Here is a 21,700-nt window from a genome sequence, read left to right as displayed (position 1 = left end):
CAATTTGAATTAATTCTTTAGAAATAAATCAAGCAGCACAAATTAAAATGCCTGGTTTTGCAATGTTGGATGGTAGAAGTGGTGCTGCAAAAGCAGAGTTAAGATCATTATCATTGTACCAATTGGCTCAGCTGTTCACAGATCTGTTGCTAGGCAAAAAGCTCCAATTTATATGCAAATTGTTGAGTAAGCATCACTTTCCTCACCGAGGAAATGGTAAATCCAATATTCTTTCTGTCACTTTTTCCCTTTTATTTATTAAAATCCAGACTTAGTTTTCGTCATAATTTCCTCCCCTTCTCCCACTGAGGCGGTGGCTGATGCATTTTGCTTTTGTATTTGAAATGTCTGTACTCAGGGGGTTGTGAAGCTTTAGAATTCTTTATCCTGGAGGGCTGTAGATGCTAAGATGTTGAGTATATTCAACCTGGGATTGATAGATTTTTGGGTACTTAGGGAATCAGGGGTTATGGGGGTCAGGCAGGAAAGTGGTGCTGAGGTCAAAGATTAGCTATGATCGTATTGAATGTGGGAGCAGGCTTCAGCAGCTGTATGGACTGCTCCTGCTCTTATTTCTTATGTTCTTATGATACTGGTACACAGCTCCATGGGTGCTGGACATCTTCTGGTACCTCGCCAGGCCATTCATCCCATGCAAGCTCCAGGCTTTGAGGCCAAAAGACTATTTGGCCGCACCTACTGCTCTTTTATAGGATTTCCAAAGACAACAATGTTATTGGGCGAATGCTTAAAATGCTCCTGTTAAATTCTGCTCTCTGCTAATTTAAAAGGTGGTGTCAAAATAAACGGATTGACACGTGTTAAAACAGTAGGGTATGGAATTTTATGTGAACGCACCAAGTGTTCATAAAATAGTTTCTCTCAACAGTAATTTCCAGCTGCTGACTCTCACCCCTTCAGTGACACATATCTGCTTAAAGAAACACAGGTTTTCTAATAGATCCATGAAATCTGCCCCCTTTATCATGTGGGTCAATTGTTTGAAAGTTGAAAACTGTGACGAGCAACTCAGGGCATTTTGCCACATTAAAGGTGCTATATAAATGCAAGTTGTTGCTGTATTTCTGGTACGTACTTTGTAAGTTGGCCAGTGAAAATTGGTAAATGTCAGCATCAGCCTGTTAATTGTTGATTGATCATGTTGTTAAAGATATGCAGGTGACGGGCAGTGTATAATTAAGGACTGAGAGCACATATAAAGAGAGTCTGTTCCCCGGCATGCTTGAGGCCTTCTACAACCACTGGGCACCGCAGGGGCTGGAGTGCAGACTTAGCCCCAGGAACGACAATTTAGTTTAGTTAAATAAGTTTCCTTTGAAAGTTTTGTTTTTTATTACAGAGCCCCTTTAAGGGGCTGTCACCCTTAATTGTTAATTAGTATGCTTTATTGGTTTATTGTTTATTTAAAAGAGTATAAAGAGAGAGTGCTGGGACACTGGGTTGATAGTTAGGAGGAAGAGATCTGTAATGCTGCATCCTGTGAATAAACCTACTCTCAAAAATAAAAGATTTTTGTTGAAGCTTTTCATCTTGCGCTCATCAGGACAATTCACAAGAAAGTACCAATGTAAGGGGAAATAACATGTTTATACCGTATGAGAAGAGAGTGCTGATTGGTAGAGGCATTACCATGGAGAACGAACCAGTGATTGGTGACTGACAGTTAACTGCCAAGCATTGTTTGAAATTTAAACCAGGCAGCTTGGCTCTGATTGGTTTGATTGGCCAAGACATTACCCTGGAGAAAGAACCAACGAATGGCTGTCACTTATTTTGTTTCGCTGAAACAGGCGCAATGTGTATACATGTTCTTTCTGTCTGCAAAGAACAGGGCTCTGTGTATTAATATATGTAGCTTCCAGTACACAGAAATGTGCCATACTGTGAGCCCAACTGACAATCTTAAATTAGCTGTCAGTGTAATTCTTATCACACTGAGGATTATTTTTGTTTTTGTTTCAGATTTCCAGCATCCGCAGTGTTTTGCTTTTATCTTATTATTTAGCAAATGTTGTCCAATCATGGAATTGGATCTAATGTTGGATATTGTGTTTTGCATTTTGCAAGCATGGGCTGGTTGGGTGTAGTCTCTACCTTGCTTATTGCTAACAGCAGAAGGGACATGCTGTTTGATATGATCTGCCAGTCTTTGGGATGTATGACCCAAATAACCTAGCATCACACTGGCACTGAAATTCATATACCACATTACTCATCTATATGGTAAGCAGGGCATCTTTTTAGCTTGTCGGCAGCATCCTGGTCGTGGCGAATACCCACTCGTGTTGCTACTGCATAGTAGCAGCGTGAAACAGCTAACTTCACCTGTTGATCAAATTTTGAGATACCTTGCCCTTCCAGGGTAATCTGAGGTAGACTGGACACTTTTCAGGGCCGAAAGTGATGGCCTTTTGCCTGTTCATGAGTTTGTGTGATAGACAGCGTGAAATGATCTGATCAGGGTAGCCATTATCCCACAGGATGTCTTTGCTGCGTCCTATTTCAGCATCAAGCTTGCATGGTGAGGAAATGGCTCGGACCCTATTTATAAGGTTGTTGATAAGGCCAATCTTAAAGCGTGTGGAACTATGAGAGTCCTGACATGTACATTGACCAGTGAAGGTAGCTTTGCGGCAGATTGTGGTAGAGAATTCCTTGGCAGATTTCTCAACTAGTACTTCAAGTAAAAAGCAAGGTATGAACTGTACCCAACCAGCCCGTGCTTGCAAAACTAAAAACACGGTGTCCCACATTAGATGTGTGTCCACGATTTGATAACATTTGCTAAATAATGTTAAGAATTACGCTGACAACCAATTTAAGCTTTTCAGTTGGGCTTGCAATGTGGCACATTTGCATATACTGGAAGCTACATATATTAATACACAGGGCATGTACACAAGAACATGTACACACATTGCACCTGTTTCAGCTAAACAAAATAAGTGACACCATTCACTGGTTCATTGCCCAGGGCAATGTCTTGATCAGAGTTAAGCTGCCTGGTTTAAATTTCAAACAATGCTTGGCAGTTAACCATCTACTGGTGCATTCATCATGGCAGCGTCTCTACCAATCAGCACATTCTCATTCAGTATAAATATGTTTCCCCTGACATTGATATTTTCTTGCAAATTGTCCTGATGAGTTAAAGACAAAAAGCTTCGAAAAAAGTCTCTTTTTTCAGCAATACTCAAGTTCTGTATCACCAAACGACTATAGCAAAGAAAGGGTCTGTATCTTGTTTCATACTTCACCATCTGGCTTGGATCCATTTAACATAGCCCACCCGTCAGGAAAAACCACTCCTGCTGGCAAAGTGGTTTTATATTTGCCAGCCAAGGACAGCAGCTGCCTCCTTCAGATGTCAGCCCTGCCACTGAAGTCAGGAGTACAGCCAATGTTGTAATGTAAGGGGGCTAATGGTTTTGCAATGGATATGCACTGTCCAACTTTCTTCTATACTACAAAGGAGCTGAAATTGCACAAAGCTTTGTGCTATTTTTTTTCAGTCAGATCTAGTAGGAAGCACAATGGAAATATTTCCTTCCTGTCTTACCTTGGTAGCACCAGCTGCAAGGTGTGGCTGTGCAAAAATACATGAAAAACAGTTAACTGGAATCTGGTTAAAAAGTCTCGTTGGGCAGCCGAAAGTATTCTACCCTCACGAGTGGGTGGGGTAAGGCTTTTTTGAAATTTAACTTAACATGAAGCTGATGGGCTTCGAACTTCACCCGTTCTCATTTGAAAAACCTCCCTCATGCTGACCCATCACAAAAGGCAAACACAATCACATCTGCTGTGTCCTCCCTTCTCTCTCGAACCAGATTGATACAGCGAACTATCTAACCCCACTGACATTGTGCAAGGAGCCAACAATGCATAAGCCAGTAGTAACTCTGTTAGCAGGTTGAATTATGAGCTTTGGCTACAGCGTGCATCATTGTTTGATGTGCATTCTCCTTTATGCAGCTGGAGGGATGCTGAAAACAAGCTTGTGCGAAAGATAGAAGCACCAATCCAAGAGTAAATGTAGTGCTGAAGATAAGCATGAGCAGGGATATCTTGATCTCAAATACCTTCGAAAGTATAGTCCAAAAAAAAAAGGCAAAAATACATTTGGCTACTGAATTCTCTTTGCACATTTTGCAAGTTACTAATTTTCATTTTTAAAGATTTTCAAGAAAAGGTACAAAATTCATAGGGGCATTTATAATCAGTTATTTGCTGATGAATTTTTGAATAAAATCGATTTCCTTAAAATCTCCTTAAAAATCTCTTCCTTTCCTTCCAAAAATCGAGTCAGGGGGATGGGTGAGTGCCCACATCCACAATCCACATGCACATTACATGGTGCAAATGGTGTGCTGAGGTCACTGATGGCGAGGAACATGCATTGCTTGTCTTGATGTGCAGCAGGGATAGAAACGAAGGCTGTGCGATTTGGATTTTTTTAAAAAAAGGAACCTGAAAGTTTTCTTCAGATACTACAGTATGGACAATATTCATTACACTACAGGGAGCATACAGCAGCACAGTTACCGTACTGATTCCCCCCTGCAGACTGAGGTCATCAAAGGCTGACTTTGCATTAATTAGTAAACGCAAGATCACAACTATTCCTCTGTGCATAATCCATTCATTTTGGTAGGATGAACAAGGATAGGCAACATAAAATAAATGGTGCAGGAGCACAGGGGCCTGATTGGTGCAGGTTGGCCTTAGCAGTCACCTACATAATCCACGGAATCCTACCAAACGCCCCAGATGATGAACATGGTCACCTTCGATTTGAAGGTCAAACAAGGAAGGAGCCACTTTATGACTCTACGATCCTCAAAAAATGTTATTTCACCATCAGTGTCAGGTATACGTCTGGTACCATAACAAACAAATTATTCTTAAATAATTTGAAATAATTTTTAAAAAAACTATTTAGGGTTTAAGTGAGTCTGATGGTGAGCCCCACAAAGTGGTATCCATGAGATTTAAACTTCAATTCATCCAAAATTCAGTTGAACATATTGTGTTCCACACCAAGTCCCACTTGCCGATCAACACTATATGTTCGATAACCAATATCAGATCACAGCTCCGCAATGCCTCAAGTTTTAAATTTTTATCATGTTCAGGTCCTTTCATGGTTTTGCTTCTCCCCATCTCTGTAATCTCCTGCAGCCCTACAACTATTAGAGAACAACTCTGGCTTTTTAAGGATCCCTTCCCTCCAATCACTCCACCACAACAATACAATAAACTCAAAAGAAGCTGTTAAACCTATCCATAGTGAAGAGATGCTACTATGCAACCTTGGCATATCCAGCATCCCTACTTTAGCTAGAACATAACAGTAATGGTCCACCACAGCTCGTGTCAAACAGATGTTCTGGAAGCTTCTACTGGCCAATATAATGCATCAGAAGTCACTTAGCACGAATGATCTTGGTAATGGATCTGTAAACAGCAATTGGTACAATGATATTGCACAAACCAGGGAAAATGAAACAAAAAACAATAATTGTGGTTTAGTCTAAACACTGACAGATTATATAAAAAGCAAAGGTTATTCAAAGTTCCCAGTTGGTTAAATTTGGTTCTATAATAAACAAGTGAATCATGTGCAGCTATAGAAAGAAACCATCTCTTGAGGTGACTGGGTACAACTGGACGTGGTGTTAGTACAATCTCACTGCTATTCAAGTCAGGGCTGCTGTCCATAACAACACTCTAATTATATAAAGGGGTGAAAATCATTGCTATTTATTGCCACGGACCTATGTCAAAATAAACTCGGCACAGATTCCCAAACAATTTATAATTTGCAGTCTCCACGCTTAATCGCAAATTGACTCTCCTTTTTCTACAAACAGTCCAGCACCATGTAGTCATGCTCCAGTGCAGCCCATATTAGCCACTGCCTACATTAATCTTGCCAGGAGGGACAGCTTTCAAAACCCTGGCAGTCTCCAGGCTGCACACCTTCCTCAGGGAAATCAGCAGCCGTGTAAGTAGCAATTCTTTGTTCTGATTACAGTGCTGGATATTAGTTTGAATTCATATCAGTTTGACAGTCCTTCCTTTTTGTTATACTTACACTTCAATGGGCTGGTATCAAGTAATTTTAATTATAGACTAGCGCAGTTGCACTCTTGACGCACAACACCCCGTCATGTGCTTTTTCTCATCTCACTAGGATTCATAACTTCTGTCACAAAACACTCATCTTGCAGTAGGGAAACAAGCATCCATAGGTAAAAGTGATATGAAAATGTTGCTGGAATTTGCCTCTGTCGAACGCATAACTCACCCTTCATTATTTATTAACTGCTGCAATAGAATCACTGACACACTTCACGTGGGCACAGCCCTTTGTTGGATTCTACTGTACATTCATTTCCCTATTCACGGGCTCACTTGTGCCCATCCATTCTCTCACACAGGAGCTAGCTCACAATCCCCCAGCTCATGGGGTTCTGAGTGGTCTTTTGCCTCCCAGGTGCCGCGTACAGAGTGTGGGAAAAGCTTCGCAAAAAGGGATGGTAAGCAGGCCAAAGTCAAGGTCTCTGTTGAATTAATGTCAAGGGGAAGGACAGGTTGGCAACCTTGCAGAGGGTCTCTAAAGTACTAGGTGGACTAAAATGCAGGGTTTCTAGGGTTAGTCAGCACCAATTGGAGAGGGACAGGTGATGCCTGGTTAACTTCACTGAATTTATTGAGGAAAACACAGAGCGATAAAGAGAATGCCTTGGATATTCCAAATGTGGATTTTCAGAAGGAATTTGATAAGATGCTACAGAAGAATCGTTACAAGTTGACTGTATGTGACATTAAAGGACGTGTAATGATATAGATGGAGGAATGCTTAGGGGACAGAAAGCTAAAATAGAAGGTCATGGACGTTTTACTATTATACTAATGATTTAGGAAAATGTGCAAGAGGAGTAAGGTCAAGTGTGTATTAGAGTGCAATTTGACCAAATGGCTAGTGTGGGAGAAAGCGCTGTTGCAGACTTGCTGGGTGAGGTTGCCTGTTTTGCTGCTGCAACATTCCGTGGGGCATGTGTCCTCCGCCTAAAGTTTCATATGGCCTAGGTTCGGGGGATTAGGCAGGAGAGACATGAGCAGAATTGCGTGTCACTGGATCTTTCCTCCCTTTGTGCTTGATGCACACATTCTCCAGGGCCTCCCTGGGGTGGCTGGGGCGTTCCTGCCATGAAAGGCAGTCACAGCACAGTGCTTCCGCCAGGATCCACCAATAATTACTGCCCTTGGAAACTGGGTGTGAGAGGATGTGGTCTCACCCCTGACCCCCTCCCCACCCTCAATAGGGGCTGCCCTTTCGAGCCTGTTCCGTCACTCTTTGACTGATCAGTGCGTCAATGTCATCTACCTTCCTTTGCTCCATGTCCCCTGAAACCCTCAACATACAAATCAATCTCATTGATTAGTCCAGCATCCACAACCTTTTGGGGGAGAGAATTCTAGATTTTCCCTACCATTTATGCAAAGAAATGCTTCTCACTCCTAAAATATGCTAAATTAGCCAAGCTGTCATTGAAGATTACACCCACACCTGAAGGAATAGTTTCTCTGTATTCACCCTTTTGAATCCCTTTATTATTTTAAACATCTCAGTGAGATCATCGTTCAACCTTCTACACGGAAAGTGAATGCAGCTTGCCCTCACATTTGAATTCTTTCAGCCCTGATACCTTTCTGGTGAATCTACACACCTCCTGAGGTGTGTTGCCCAAAATTGAACCCCAGGTGGGGTCTGGCCAAGACCCTGTGCATTTCCTCACTTCTGTATCCAAACCATCTTGAGATAGAAGGCCAACATTTGACCTGTAAAGGAGCTGCCAACAGCATCTCCCACTTAAAATAAGTTTGTAAATATTCAATCCGGGGAACAGCAGACTGCCACTCAGAGACTGGAGCCATTTTACTGTCATTATTCACTGTCACACAACCTGCCAGGGATTTGCACCGGTCATAAAGGCCTAAAGTGTTGCTCATTCCCAGGCAGTATTCCCACTCGGTGCTCATTCCCAGACGGTATTCCCACTCGGTGCTCATTCCCAGACGGTGTTCCCACCCGGTGCTCATTCCCAGGCAGTATTCTCACCCGGTGCTCATTCCCAGGCAGAATTCCCACCTGGTGCTCATTCCCAGGCAGTATTCTCATCTTGTGTTCATTCCCAGGTGGTATTCCCACCTGGTGCTCATTCCCAGACAGTATTCCCACCCAGTGCCTGTTCCCAGGCTGTTTTCCCATCTGGACCTCATCCAGCCCATTCAGATGAGTTAAACACAGACACTAAATAGGTTCAGTTAAAGTCAGCTCAGCAACCTTCTTGTGTGAGGACAGGAAAGTCAGCACCTATAAATGTCCTGTAGAAACCCTTAACATTCTTTGCTTCCCATCTTATACAGACTCTCATCAACCTTGTTTCGCTCCTTTAGGTGTTTTGCTTTTAGAAATAAATCAGATGAAAAAAACGCATTAAAAGGTATCAGCAGGGATTGTTTTGCACCTACCTGTAGCAAAGTCTGTAGAGATTTGATTGGAGAACATCAAGGTGACCATGGGGGAAAAGAGAGACAAGAACAGGTTAGCGCATTCACCTGAGTTAATTTGGAACATTCATACTGCAATTAAATGCGGTCAAGTTATGAGGACCCTGTCCTTACACTCATGCCTGTCTGAAGTAATGAAACGACAAACAAGCTGATGGTGAATTTATATTGTCAATGCAGCATTGGTGCCATGTAGCTTTGCTTCACATTGATGCTGCAGTTAGAATGTAAATGTGGCATGCGTTTGTTATCTGGGTCCAACTTTACAGAAGGCTGAAGCTGAGTGAAAATCCTGAAATTCTCTGGAGAAGGAAATTGCACTTTGGAGTCAGGTTGGAACTTCTACACCTGATTACGGTCCAAGCCGGTGTCACTGTGATGTGGCTCCAGTTTCACAGAGATGCTGTGTTTGTGGAGTGTGACTGTACTATTACACCCTGTTAAATTCCAGAATCGGCATTATTGGAGGGGGTGAACCGGAACAGCAAAGCGTGTACAGCAATTCCGGTCACCATGCAGGAGCTAAAAAGGCACAAGTCTGCAGCCAGAACATGTCTGGTGTTAGCAGTGGCAGTGCTGGTGTTTGCTATTAGCGATGGTGCTGCCTTGGGGGAAACCACATCCTTGGCAGTCTACAGCACTGCCACTGGAATTGAGTTACCATGGGCTGTAAAAGCAATGCCAGTATTAGTGATTTTTGGTTTTTGATGCTGTTAGCATTACAGGACCAATTTTATTCATCAGTAATACTGTCTGCCGGTGGCGTACAGAGAAATGTTGGCCGCACTGTCCATCCATTCGGTGGATTCCGCACTGTTAACACCTAACATTAGCTCCAAGGCTCCTCATAAAATTTAGCTGTGACCTACAATTTTCTTTTTGCGTTTACTCATGCAGGACTATAAATTGTAATTTATTAGAGTTAGCTGCAAGACTATAGAACACTGCAGTATTGTGGAGTTGCTTTAGTTGCAGTGGATTCTCTGTTGTACAAGGCCATTAGAACCTACATCATCGGTACCATCTGAGCCAGATGGTGATCTCATTCCATTCTGCTATTTAAAAATCAATAAATACACTAAGTAAGGACCAATTAACCCATATAATGCTGCCTTCCTGGGGAGTACTTTCATTTCTACCAGCCTACAGTTCTGTTATACACGCTTATCAGCAAATGTTTCATCAACTTGTTCCCTTGGTCTCCCTTGCATGGACCTGTATGTACTTGTTCGGTGTCAAACATCAAGAGTGAGCAAACCTCCCTCGTTCCTTCACTGTCACTGGGTCAAAATCCTGGAAATCCCTCCCTAACAGAACTGTGGGTGTACCTACACCACATGGACAGCAGCAGTTTAAGAAGGCAGCTAACCACCACCCGCTCAAGGGCAGCTAGGGATGGGCAACAGATGCTGGCCTAGCCAGTGAAGCCCACATCCCGTGAACCAATAAAAAAATTGCATAGTTATGGGCAGGAGAAGACATTCAGTCCATCTGGTCCGCCTATACCTTCAATGCATTTCTAACAACCCTGAATCTTATCTGTTGACAGGAACTTGTCTCGCTCCATTTCAAAATCCATTAAGGATATCTTCTTGCTCCATCACCATCATTGTAAACTCTCTTTGGGCAATGATTTTGAAATCGCTTGCCAGGATTCACTCCCCCTTCAGCCATCTCAAACTGGAACTCTATCCCTAAAACCCTCAGTCTGGCTACGGCTGTCTCTCTGGTTCACTACAAGCCTTCCACTTTAACCATGCATTCGACTCATCCATTACTGCTCACCGCCCGCTTCTCTTCCGTGAAGAGCCGGAGGTTGAGGTTATATATGCATTTTATAAATGCACAACTTTAATGTTACTAAGTCTGTCATCACCTCCACCTCTCATTCAGCTTCATCTCCAGTCAGTTCCATACCATCCACAATACAGGTACTGGACCTCATATCCGGGAAGCTCGGAACATGGATGTGCTAGATTTGGGATTTTCTGGATTTTGGGTCCTAGGCCTATCATTTACTTATAATACATAAAATAAAGCATGAAAAGTAAAAAATAGAAGAGTTATATTCAAAATTATTGGCCCCAGGGGGCCAACTCTGAGTGAAGCCAGCTTTCAGATCCTTCCGGATTTTGGGACACCGGATAAGGAGCTTGGTACCTGTATACCTGTATGTCTTTTCTTTCCAATGCATTGTATGTTTACACATAAATGACAATATGCCCCAGCCATCTACTTCCATCTACTGTGTTATGACAGAGGTTCCCAAACTGTAGGCTGCGACCACCAGTGGGGGCACAGGATAAGATTTTGGGGTCACAAGCTTCAAGGCAACAATGGAGGCCATGGAGCTCGGACTGAGTTTAGACAGCTGTGATGTCCGTTTAAATGCTTGTGTTTTTCCTCATGTTGTCTGGCGTGGCTTAATCATTTGTTCTCTGAGGCCCGGTCGCTGTTACGGCTGCAGCCTGTAAAATGGTGGGCCTTCGCTTTTCACAGAGCATACCCAGCAGTTTTATCTCGTCCCTGCCCCCTCCCCACTGCATCCCTCCCCACTGCTCAACAACTCTCTAAATCCTGACCCTCTGGCCCATTCACCCCCACTCATGAAGGGTCACACAAAGTCTGAGGCATTAAAATGGGGTCACATCAGGAAAACATTTGGGAAGCACTGTGTTATGAGTTGAGTAATAGAAAGACTTGCATTATATAGCACCTTCCATAGCCTTAGGATGTCCCAAAATGCATTACAGCCAATGAAGTACTTTTTGAAGTGAAGTCACTGTTGCAATGTAAGGAATGTGGCAGGCAAATTGTACACAGCAAGATTCCACAAACAACAACATGATGATGACCATTGTTGGTTGAGAGATAAATTGGGAGAACTTCCCCGCTCCTCTTCAATTAGTGCCTGGGATCTTTTATGTCCTCCTGAGAGGGAAGACGGGGCTGTAGTTTAACTCAACTCATCCTAAAGCCAGCACCTCTGACAGTGCAGCATTCCCTCGGTACTGCTCTGGAGCATCTGCCTGGATTTTGATAATTATCTGGATAATGAGGATCCATTTCATTTTGGTGCAAGACAATCTAAATAGACAATCTAAATAATTCATGCTTTAGCAAATGATATTCAGACCCCTTGAGCAATTCTATTGATAGACATCTTATTGTTTGTTTGATACTGATTTCTAAACAGGTTTGATATTTTCTGTTCTGATATCTTCTCTCCGTTAACCTGCCTTTTTGTTTTCCAGATGTTGATCGATATTTTCCACTGTCTTTTCAGTTTAATGGTTAAACATTGACTAACTACCATAATCTAGTCAGAATTTTAAACCATCCTGAACTCAGGAATGTAAAATAGCATTCTTCTCAATCAACAGGCTTATGTGAATGCTCAGCATTCCACGAGGTACAACATGTTACTCTTCAAATGTATTGCCACAGAGCGAGAGAGATGGACAAGGGATAACGGGTAAAAGCAAAAAGCAAAAGATGAAAGCAAAATACTCTGGATGCTGGAAATCTGAAAAGAAAATAGGAAATGCTGGAAAAACTCAGCAGATCTAACAGCATCTGTGGAGAGAAAGACAGAGTTAACGTTTTGAGTCCGTTTGACTTTTCTTCAGATTAAATGATGACCACATAATCTGATTTAGTGCTGTTGGGTGAGGGATAAATATTGGCCAGGCCTCCCTTGTTCTTCATCAAAAAGTGCCATGGGATCTTTTACATCCCATGCTTAAAAGGCCTCATCTGAGCTCTCATTAGGTCTCATCTGAAAGATGGCATCTGCAAAGGCACAACACTTGCTCCGTAATACACTGAGATGTTAGCCTGGGTTATATGCTCAAGTCTCTAAAGTGAACTCACAACCTCTGCAGTGAGAGTGGTGCCACTGAACTCAAGTTTCAGAGCGTTGGAGTGACAGAGAAATACCTACAAATGGAGAAGCATCCCCCAACCTTCAGTATCCCCCATCCTGCTTCTTCCCCCGTACATCCACTACAAATCTCCTCCATTCTTGTAGACAATAACTCCCGCTCCAGTGCTTCATTCAAGGGGCCAGTTTGTGTGTGTGACCCTAGAAGGCAATTGGCACCTGGCTATTTTAACTGGCAGCATCATGACCAAGTCTGCTGCTGTGTACCTCCAACATCCACCTGCACGCACTCTCCAGCAGAGGTCGCTGTGCAGCAAAGAGGAATGAGAAGCTCTGCAGATTTCATCAGCTTCCTCATCTGCTGCCACCCAAGGCCCACACCCAGCGTGATTCCACTCACGATCATAGACTATTGATCAAATTGAAAAGAGCAATGTCAGAGTTATGAAAAGATCCAAAAATAATCTTAAGATTTACCCTTCAGAAACAAACATATTCAGACAGAGGGAGACACCTGCACACATTCTGAAAGATGCACATGTACACATATCCATACATGTATGCATTAAAACATACAAAACAGGACAATAGCACATATGTACACAGGCACAAACATGCCCACACATACATGTGTACATGCACAATTATACAGATACCTGTGCTCAGATATGTTCACATATGCTTGCACATGTATCGTACACGTATGCACACACATTCTCCATATCTGCTAATGCTTTCCAGTCAGGCCATCTGAATGGACTCCACTGGATCTGTTGCTGTCCTCAGAAACATGTGACAGAATCTATTCAAGTGTGTGTGTTTTTTTTTAATGGAAAATGGAATAACTGCCCATCTGGCAGAAGGAAGGCAGCCATTCAGAGAGACTCATTAGAGACTGAGCAGAGAACAAAAATTCAGCCATTTGCACATTCAAGGCTGAGTTAAAGATGCTGTGGAATTTTCCTTTGATCTCGTTATGTGCGTTCATTCTAGTCACATGGATATCAGGTTAACTGCAATTAAACAATGTGGTCTGCTGTTAACCATTTCACTGCTTACAATAACTAGCTTAACAATTCTGATTGGTTGCAATTTACGCAGAATTTACATGCTGCTGATGTTGCAACTTCTGGTGTCTTTATTTCTGGAACAAAAAGGTCTTTTCTAAGTGCCTTCAACTCGCTCAGTGTTTTAGAGCCTGCAGGACCATCGGCTGAAGCAGTGACAGTCACTGATTTTTGCTGTGACGCTTTGCATTCAGTGCTGCAGGTTTATGCACTGCTTCTATGACATTACAACACTGTCTCACAAGCCTTGGTATAAATATAAATTCAGATTACGACAGAACACTGCCACAGGAAGAAAGAATTTCTATTTCTATCATGTCTTTCAAGACTTCCCAAATGCTTTACAGCCAATGAAGTGATTTCAAAGTGTAGTTGCCGCTGTTATAATGTTGAAAATGTAGTAGCTAATACGTATGCAGCAAGGTCCCAAAAAGAGCAGTTTAATGATGATCAGATAATCTGATCTGGTGCTGTTGAGCAGGGGATAAATATTGCCCAGGCCTTCCTTGTTCTTCATCAAAAAGTGCCATGGGATCTTTTATGTCCCATGCTTAAAAGGCCTCATCTGAGCTCTCATTAGGTCTCATCCAAAAGATAGCCCCTCGACAGTACAACACTCACTCCATAATGCACTGAGGTGTCAGCCTGGGTTATGGGCTCAAGTGTCTAAAGTGAACCCACAACCTCTGCAGGGAGATGGTGCCACTGAACCCAAGTTTCAGAGTGTTGGCGTGACAGGGAAATACCTGCAAATGGGTAAGTTATTGCTTCAGATTCCTCATTAATAACTTGATACCCTGCTCACCAGAACTCCCCTGATTCTGAGGAGGGATCATACAGCCAGTATCAGGGAAACAGCATTTTAACACAAGCCACTAGCAAAATCAAAAATGATCTTGCTGTTCTCAAAGCTGCTGTAAGTACTGGTGTGGCACAACACAACTAAAATGTTTCCTAAATAGAGCACCTATCAAACACTGTGCTTTGCTGATAACTGTAAAGCAGTTTGAACTGTGCAATGCCCATCCTGAATAGGTGTGTTCAGTTTACCGAATGCTGCACTGACCTTGAGAGCATCAAAGTAAATCAAGATCCATTTGAAAAGCTGTTTTTAGTTGGTGCCCAGGGGCAGCAGCATCAGGACAGCTTGGAGTATGACTGCCCCTGTAACACTGGCAGCCTGTACGACTGCTTCTGGTGGCAATGGCAGCGAGGGGTACGTCTGTCCCTGGTGGCAATGGCAGCTTGTACGACTGCTTCTAGTGGCAATGGCAGCGAGGGGTACGCCTGTCCCTGGTGGCAATGGCAGCGAGGGGTACGCCTGTCCCTGGTGGCAATGGCAGCCTGTACGACTGCTTCTGGTGGCAATGGCAACCCGGAGTACGACTGCTTCTGGTAACACTGGCAGCCCATACGATTGCCTCTGGTGAAGCTGGCAACCTGTACTTCTGGCTGCACATGGGCTAAGGAGACTGATGCAGCTTGGTCTCCACTTGGAGGTGCTGTATTTTATGCCTTGGGGATATATGTAGAGATGACACACCATCTTGTGTGTGTGCACCAGGAGTTTTATTTACAGTGCTTTAAAATGTCTGCACCCACCATGGTGGGTGGGTGGATGTCCCTGTAGGGCTGCTGCTGCTCAGGCATCTGCCCGTATCATGTTAATAACTGTATCCCTGGGATATGGAACAGAGGCAGAGACAAAATCTATCCTTGTGTGTACCTGGAGCACATCTGGCACACATCCAGCCTCACATGCAGTAACATCGGAATATCTATCCCTTGAATATAGTGGATGGAAACCCTTTGGTTAGTCACCATAGTCCACTTAAAATATTAACCTAGTCCTTTTTAGTTGAGATACTGACGAGACCCACTGTGTATTTCCAACAACAACAACAACTTAAATTTATATAGCACCTGTAAAATAATAAAATGTCTCAAGGTACTTCACAGGAGCATTATACAAAAAAGTATGAAACCAGGCCACAAAAGGAGATATTAGGTCAGATGACCAAAAGCTTCTTCAAAAGGTAGGTTGTAAGGAATGTCTTAAAGGAGGTAGAGAGGCAGGAGGTGTAGGGAGGGAATTCCAGAGCTTGGAGCCTGAGTAACTGAAGGCTTGGCCACTAAATACTGGAGTGATTAAAACTGGGAGTGCACAAGAAGCCAGAACTTGGGGAGTGCAGATATGTCAGAAGATTATGGAGTTGGAGGAGATTACAGAGATAGGGCGGGGTGTGGCCAAGGAGGGATTTGAAAACAAGGACGTGAATTTTAAAAACAAGGTGTTGCTTGACCAGGTGCCAATGTAGGTCAGCGAGCACAGGGGTGAGAGGTGAACAAGACTTGGTGTGAGCTAAGACCTGCCACCAGATTTTTAGATGACCTCAGTTAACCAAGAGTGGAATGTGGGAGACCATCTAGGAGTGTGTCGGAATAGTCAAGTCCAGCAGTAACAAAGGCAGATGAGCTGAGAGAATAAATTACTGGTAAAGCTTTCTTTTTTATTATTTTGTGTTTTGATGTTTGTGTAAAGTAATTCAGGTCTGCTATTAAAACTCTGAGGAATCAATGTGCTGATTCCTTTACTGCCTGACTTACCATAGTGACTTTGTCTACCCATTGTTAGAAACACTTGGCTTTGACTGTTCTCCATTTTCCATCATGTCCATCAAGAATCTCTTAGTATTCATCTCATGAATCATAATTTGTTTTTTCCTCTCCCTTGAACTATCTAGCTGCATAGTCTGAACCCCACCCCCACCCCAGTTTGGTACAAAGTAAACTCCAACTTCCAATCCTACTTCAGTGAGCAGTTGCTGAGTGGGGGGTTGCTTCCAATGGAATTGGGGGGCAGAAACTCATAGAACCAACAATTCCATGACAACAACAGGACCAACAGATCATTAAAGCCATAGGTTCAATAGATCATTAAAACTGGGCCCACCAAATTTGTTGCTACTTGCCTACAAAACCACAATGCTGTACTGTTCTACATGAGAGTTACAGTCTCAAACAATGCAGAGATTTCAGATGTCGCCCAATGCGGAGAAGTGCAAAGTATATTTTGGGGCAGGATTTTCCCTTTGTCGGGTGGGCACAGCAGGCGAACCTGGGAGCGGCCGCAAAACAGAGCACCGCCCACGATCGGCCCCTGACCGCGATTTCACGCTGGCTGGCCAATTAACAGCCAACCAGCATGAAATGTGCGCTGAGAGCCTCAGCACTGCTGGGGTGGGTGCAGGAGGAGTGCGAGCGCTGAAATCTGCACAGGCGTGGGGGGAGCCTACACTGAAAGCTCCCTGAAGGCACAGAGCTGCCTCAGGGAGCTGAAGAGTTTTACAATGAAAAATAAAGATTTAAAAAATAAGGGAAACATGTCCTCACATGTGATTCAGTCACATGAACAGGGACATAATAAAAATGATGTTTAAAAACTTTTTTTTTAAATTACCATTGGAAACGTCACCCTGCCTGTGGATGAGGTTTCCTAAAAAAATGCAAAGGCCATCTGGCCTATTTGCCCGCCCGCCAATCGTAAGGTTGGATGGGCAGTGAAAAATACAAATTAATTACTAGTTTAATGGCCTCAATAGGCCTCTTAATTGTCGGCGGGAGTGCTGCCAACTCTCGCGCATGCCCGCAACCGAAATATCGTGTGAGTGCACGAAAATGTCAGGACACTCGCCCGAAGTCATCGTGCGCTATTTCACTCCCTATCGGTTCGGGTGTGCACCCGCCCATGTGACATAAAATTCTGCCCTTGGGATAAAGAGCAATAAAAGGAACGATAGCCTACAATCCTTAACAGCTTAGAGGAATAGGGATCTACATTGTGGATGCATAGATTGTTAAAGATGGAAGTACAGCGCAAAAGGATTCAGAGCTGCACACATTTATTTATACATAAGTGAAATGTCTGTCTGTCTGTCTGTCTTTGTTTTTGGCAAACTCCTCCAAGGTCATTGGGACAAATCTCCACCAAACTTGGAGGGATGATGCCTTGGACCAAGGGTCATGTCGTAGGAGAATTGACATCTAACTTCTCCCACCGAGGGCGCTTCAGCCTCCTAGCAGGGCATCCCACGGCCCTGCCTACTTTGTGTCCCTGTTGTCACTGTAACTCAGACGTGCTTTAACCAACCTTAACCTACATTCCAAGAAAGAATGTGATGAATTTAAGTCATCAAACGCCACCTTTCTTTCATGTTTCATTTGTTTCGTATCTCATTTTATTTGCTTCATGTAAGTTATGTTTTGAGACACTGCATGCTATTACTTGGTAAGGGAAAGTGACAGGTAGCACATAGAGCCGGGGAAGATGAAAAGGCTAGAACAAAAAAGCAAAAAGTTGACAGGCAGCAATTAGGGAAAAAGAAGATGAAGACACGAGAGCAAGAAGTTGACAGAGAGGGACAGGATGCAAGAAAAAACAGTGCTGCAAGTCAGAGACCAAGACTGTTCTCGGAAGCTTTCATCTCTGATCCTCATCATAATTACAAGTCAGATCCAGAATATGATGTTGGCAGTAGATCAGATATAAGCGAAGATCGTGTGCAATAAAGTGGAAAGATGAACCACCTTCGATGCGTTGTGCAAATGGTAAAGTACAATTGCCACCCTTAAGTGAATGTCTTTCTGTTGGAAACAATAAAAAATCAAAACACTTCTCAAAACACATTAGAAACTATAACAGCTGGGCAAGATCACCAAGAAGTCTCTTCATATTGTCTCAAGAAGGTAGGATTTCTAATGCGGTCTATCATGAAATATTTCATGTTTAACTGCAGCGGTTCAAGAACGCAGCTCACCATCACCTTCTCAAGGGCAACTAGGGAAGGGCAATAAATGCTGGCCTAGCCAGCGAAGCCCAATCCCACAAATGAATAAAAAAAAACACTGAAAATGTAGACAGTGATACTGACAATGTAGAGAGTGACACCGACAATGTAGAGACACAATGCAGAGCTTGACACTGACAACGTAGAGAGTGACACTGACAACGTAGAGAGTGACACTGACAATGTAGTGAGTGACACTGACAGTATAGAGACTGACACTGACAATGTAGAGAGTGACACTGACAATGTAGAGAGTGACACTGACAGTATAGAGTGACACTGACAACATAGAGATTGGCACTGACAGAGATTGACACTGACAACATAAAGATTGACACTGACAATGTAGAGAGTGACAATACAGATATTTTCTTTGACACCGATGATGAAATATTAGAGTATTACTGAAAAAGTGACATATCTAAGCTTTTTGTCTTGCACTCCAGGACACTTTGCAAGAATACCAATAAAAGGGGAAAACAACAATTTATACTGTATGTGAAGAGAATGCTGATTAGTTGGCAGGTGGGCTCTGATTGGTAGAGGCATTGACATGGAGAATGCACTAGTGATGGTGACTGACAGTTAACTGCCAAGCACTGTTTGAAATTTAAACCAGGCTGTGAATGGCTGTCACTTATTTTGTTTCGCTGAAACAAGTGCAATGTGTGTACATGTTCTTTCTGTCTGCAAAGAACAGGGCCCTGTGTATTAATATATGTAGCTTCTAACACATGCAAATGTGACACACTGTGAGCATGACTGACAATCTTAAATTGGTTGGCAGTGTCATTCTTAGCACACTGAGGATTATTTAGCAAATATTGTCCAATTGCGGAATCACATCTAATGTTGGACACTGTGTTTGAGTTTAGCAAGCATGGGCTGTTTGGGACAGTCTGTACCTTGCCTGTTGTGAACAGCAGCTGGGACATACTGTTTGATATGATCCACCAATCTTTGGGATTTATGGCCTACATACCAAGAATCACACTGGCACTGAAACTCATTTGTGTGAGAGGCAGAAAGGCTTGACGGCAGCATCCTGTTAGTGGCACATACCACTCATGTTGCTACTGCATAGTAGCAGCATGAAACAGCTAGCTTCACCTGTTTTTTTCAAATTTTTGAGATACCTTGCCCTTCCAGGGTTAACTGAGGTACATTGGGCACTTTTCAGGGCTGAAAGTGATGGCCTTTGGCCCATTCGTGAGTCTGCGTGATATACAGCGTGAAATGTCTGATCAGGGTAGCCATTATCTTGCAGGATGCCTTTGATGCGCCCTAATTCAGCATCAAGTTTGCATGATGAGCAAATAGCTTGGGCCCTATTTACAAGGTAGCTGATATGGCCAATCTTATAGTGTGTGGAACTGCAAGAATCCCAATGCCTATATTGACCAGTGAAGGCAGGCTTGTGGTAGACCGTGGTCAAGAACCCATAGCAGATTTGTATCACACACACTATAAGATTGGCCATATCAGCTACCTTGTAAATAGGGCCCAAGCCATTTGCTCATCATGCAAACTTGATGCTGAAATAGGGCGCATCAAAGGCATCCTGCAAGATAATGGCTACCCTGATCAGACATTTCACGCTGTATATCACTAGTACACCAAGGAAGTGGAGTTCAGTTGACTGCTCCATTTCATCAGTGAATTTGAATGCAGGATGGAGCCCATTAAGACAAGTAAGCAAATTGTTACATGCAAGCTGTGGATTCCAGTATAGCAAACATATCATCCACATATCGGAAATATGCGAGGGGTAGGAGATTAGGTGTAGTTCCATCGAAGACATATTTCTCATGGAACCCAACAAAGATGTTTGCAAGAGCTGGGCCTAGAAGGGAACTCATGGCAACACCATCTATCTGGGCATACATGTCAATGTATCAGTAATTACATTTTTAAGGTCCAATAACAATCTTCTTGTTGGCTGGCAATGACATTGTATAGCAATTATATCATTAAGACAAGCGCGTTATTAAAACAGGTGTTGGGCATTGTCGCACCTATAAATATGTACAGCTGTAACACTGGCGTGGAAGGGACTGGGAGAATCTGCTACAATGCAGAGCTGTCTTGAGAATAAACCTGCTTGAGGTTAAAGACTAGCTTTGGACTCATTCTTCCATGAACAAGCCCTTATTGTGAGTAACATTACATGGTGTCATTAAAACTGAACTCAACTGAGTGAGTTGCCGAGTTCATAAGTTCAATGAATACTGATTCATGCAATGATGGCGGGCCAATCAGATTCGCAGGTGTGGCACATCTGCATGTACCTGAAGCTACTTATATTAATGCACAGAGCCCTGTTCTTTGCAGACAGAAAGAACGTGTACACACATGGCGCCTGTTTCAGCTAAACAAAATAAGTGATAGCTATTTACTGACTCATTCCTCAGGGAAATGCCTTGACCAATCAGTCAAGCTGCCTTGTTTACATTTCAAACAATGCTAAGCAGTTAACTTCCAGTCACCATCACTGGTGCATTCTCCAAGGCAATGCCTCTGCCAATCAGAGTCCACCTGCCAACTAATCAACACTCTCTTCACATACAGTATAAATTGATCTTCCCCTTTATATTGGTATTCTTGCAAAGTGTCCTGATGAGTGCAAGTCGAAAAGCTTCGACACATCTCTTTTTTCAGCAATACTCAAGTACTGAACTATCAAATGACTGTAAATGTTAGAGTATTAACAAAAATTGAGGAAATAGGTATGGATGTAGATTTTGACCCTGAGGATTTTGAGTGGCACTGAGGATGTAGGGAATGGTTAGTAGAAACCATATGGTAAAAATCATAAATAATCTAATTAAACTAGAGTCAAGCCAAGTAAACTAAAGCAAATTAAGTAAATTCATTGTGTGTAAATAAATATTTTTTGTCAAATAATGTTATTGAATATAATAATTTGGTGTGGATTTAGGTAGTTGTATTTGATATTTGTGAAATTATTAATTAAAATAATTGTGTGAAAGAAGGCAATTTAGTGAATTATTGAATGAAATCTGTTCGATATAAGAAATGCTTCAAATAAATTACTTCACAGAAACATCTTCATGGTCTGATTTTCAGTTTTAATACCTATCACATTCCATCAGTATGCCCGTAGGGCAAATATCTCAGCTTATTATTTCATAAAAACATTTCTTTATCTAATTTTTTAAATCCTATTTTAACTTTCATCACTTTAACAACTTTATTTCCTGGATGTAGGATAGGTAGTCCAGCTTGTAATGAATATAAGCATAAGTGAGTGATATTGAATTTGGACAAGACAATGTTGAGGTAAC

At 42.6% G+C, this 21,700-nt stretch overlaps 1 protein-coding gene across 3 annotated transcripts in view; it reads right to left on the bottom strand.

Annotated features, from left to right (window-relative positions):
* Positions 1 to 21,700, bottom strand: part of LOC121288042 (arf-GAP with coiled-coil, ANK repeat and PH domain-containing protein 3-like) — a 331,715-nt gene that overhangs the window by 63,751 nt on the left and 246,264 nt on the right. For all 3 annotated transcript variants that reach the window (XM_041206296.1, XM_041206297.1, XM_041206298.1), the window contains exon 10: positions 8,560 to 8,571. In XM_041206296.1, the coding sequence (XP_041062230.1) occupies positions 8,560 to 8,571 (12 nt within the window). The remainder of the gene's footprint in view (positions 1 to 8,559; positions 8,572 to 21,700) is intronic.

This window comes from Carcharodon carcharias, chromosome 15 (assembly GCF_017639515.1).
Source record: "Carcharodon carcharias isolate sCarCar2 chromosome 15, sCarCar2.pri, whole genome shotgun sequence".
NCBI lineage: Eukaryota > Metazoa > Chordata > Chondrichthyes > Lamniformes > Lamnidae > Carcharodon > Carcharodon carcharias.
Note: the sequence above shows the minus strand (reverse complement) of the source record. Positions and strands in the feature narration are given on the sequence as shown.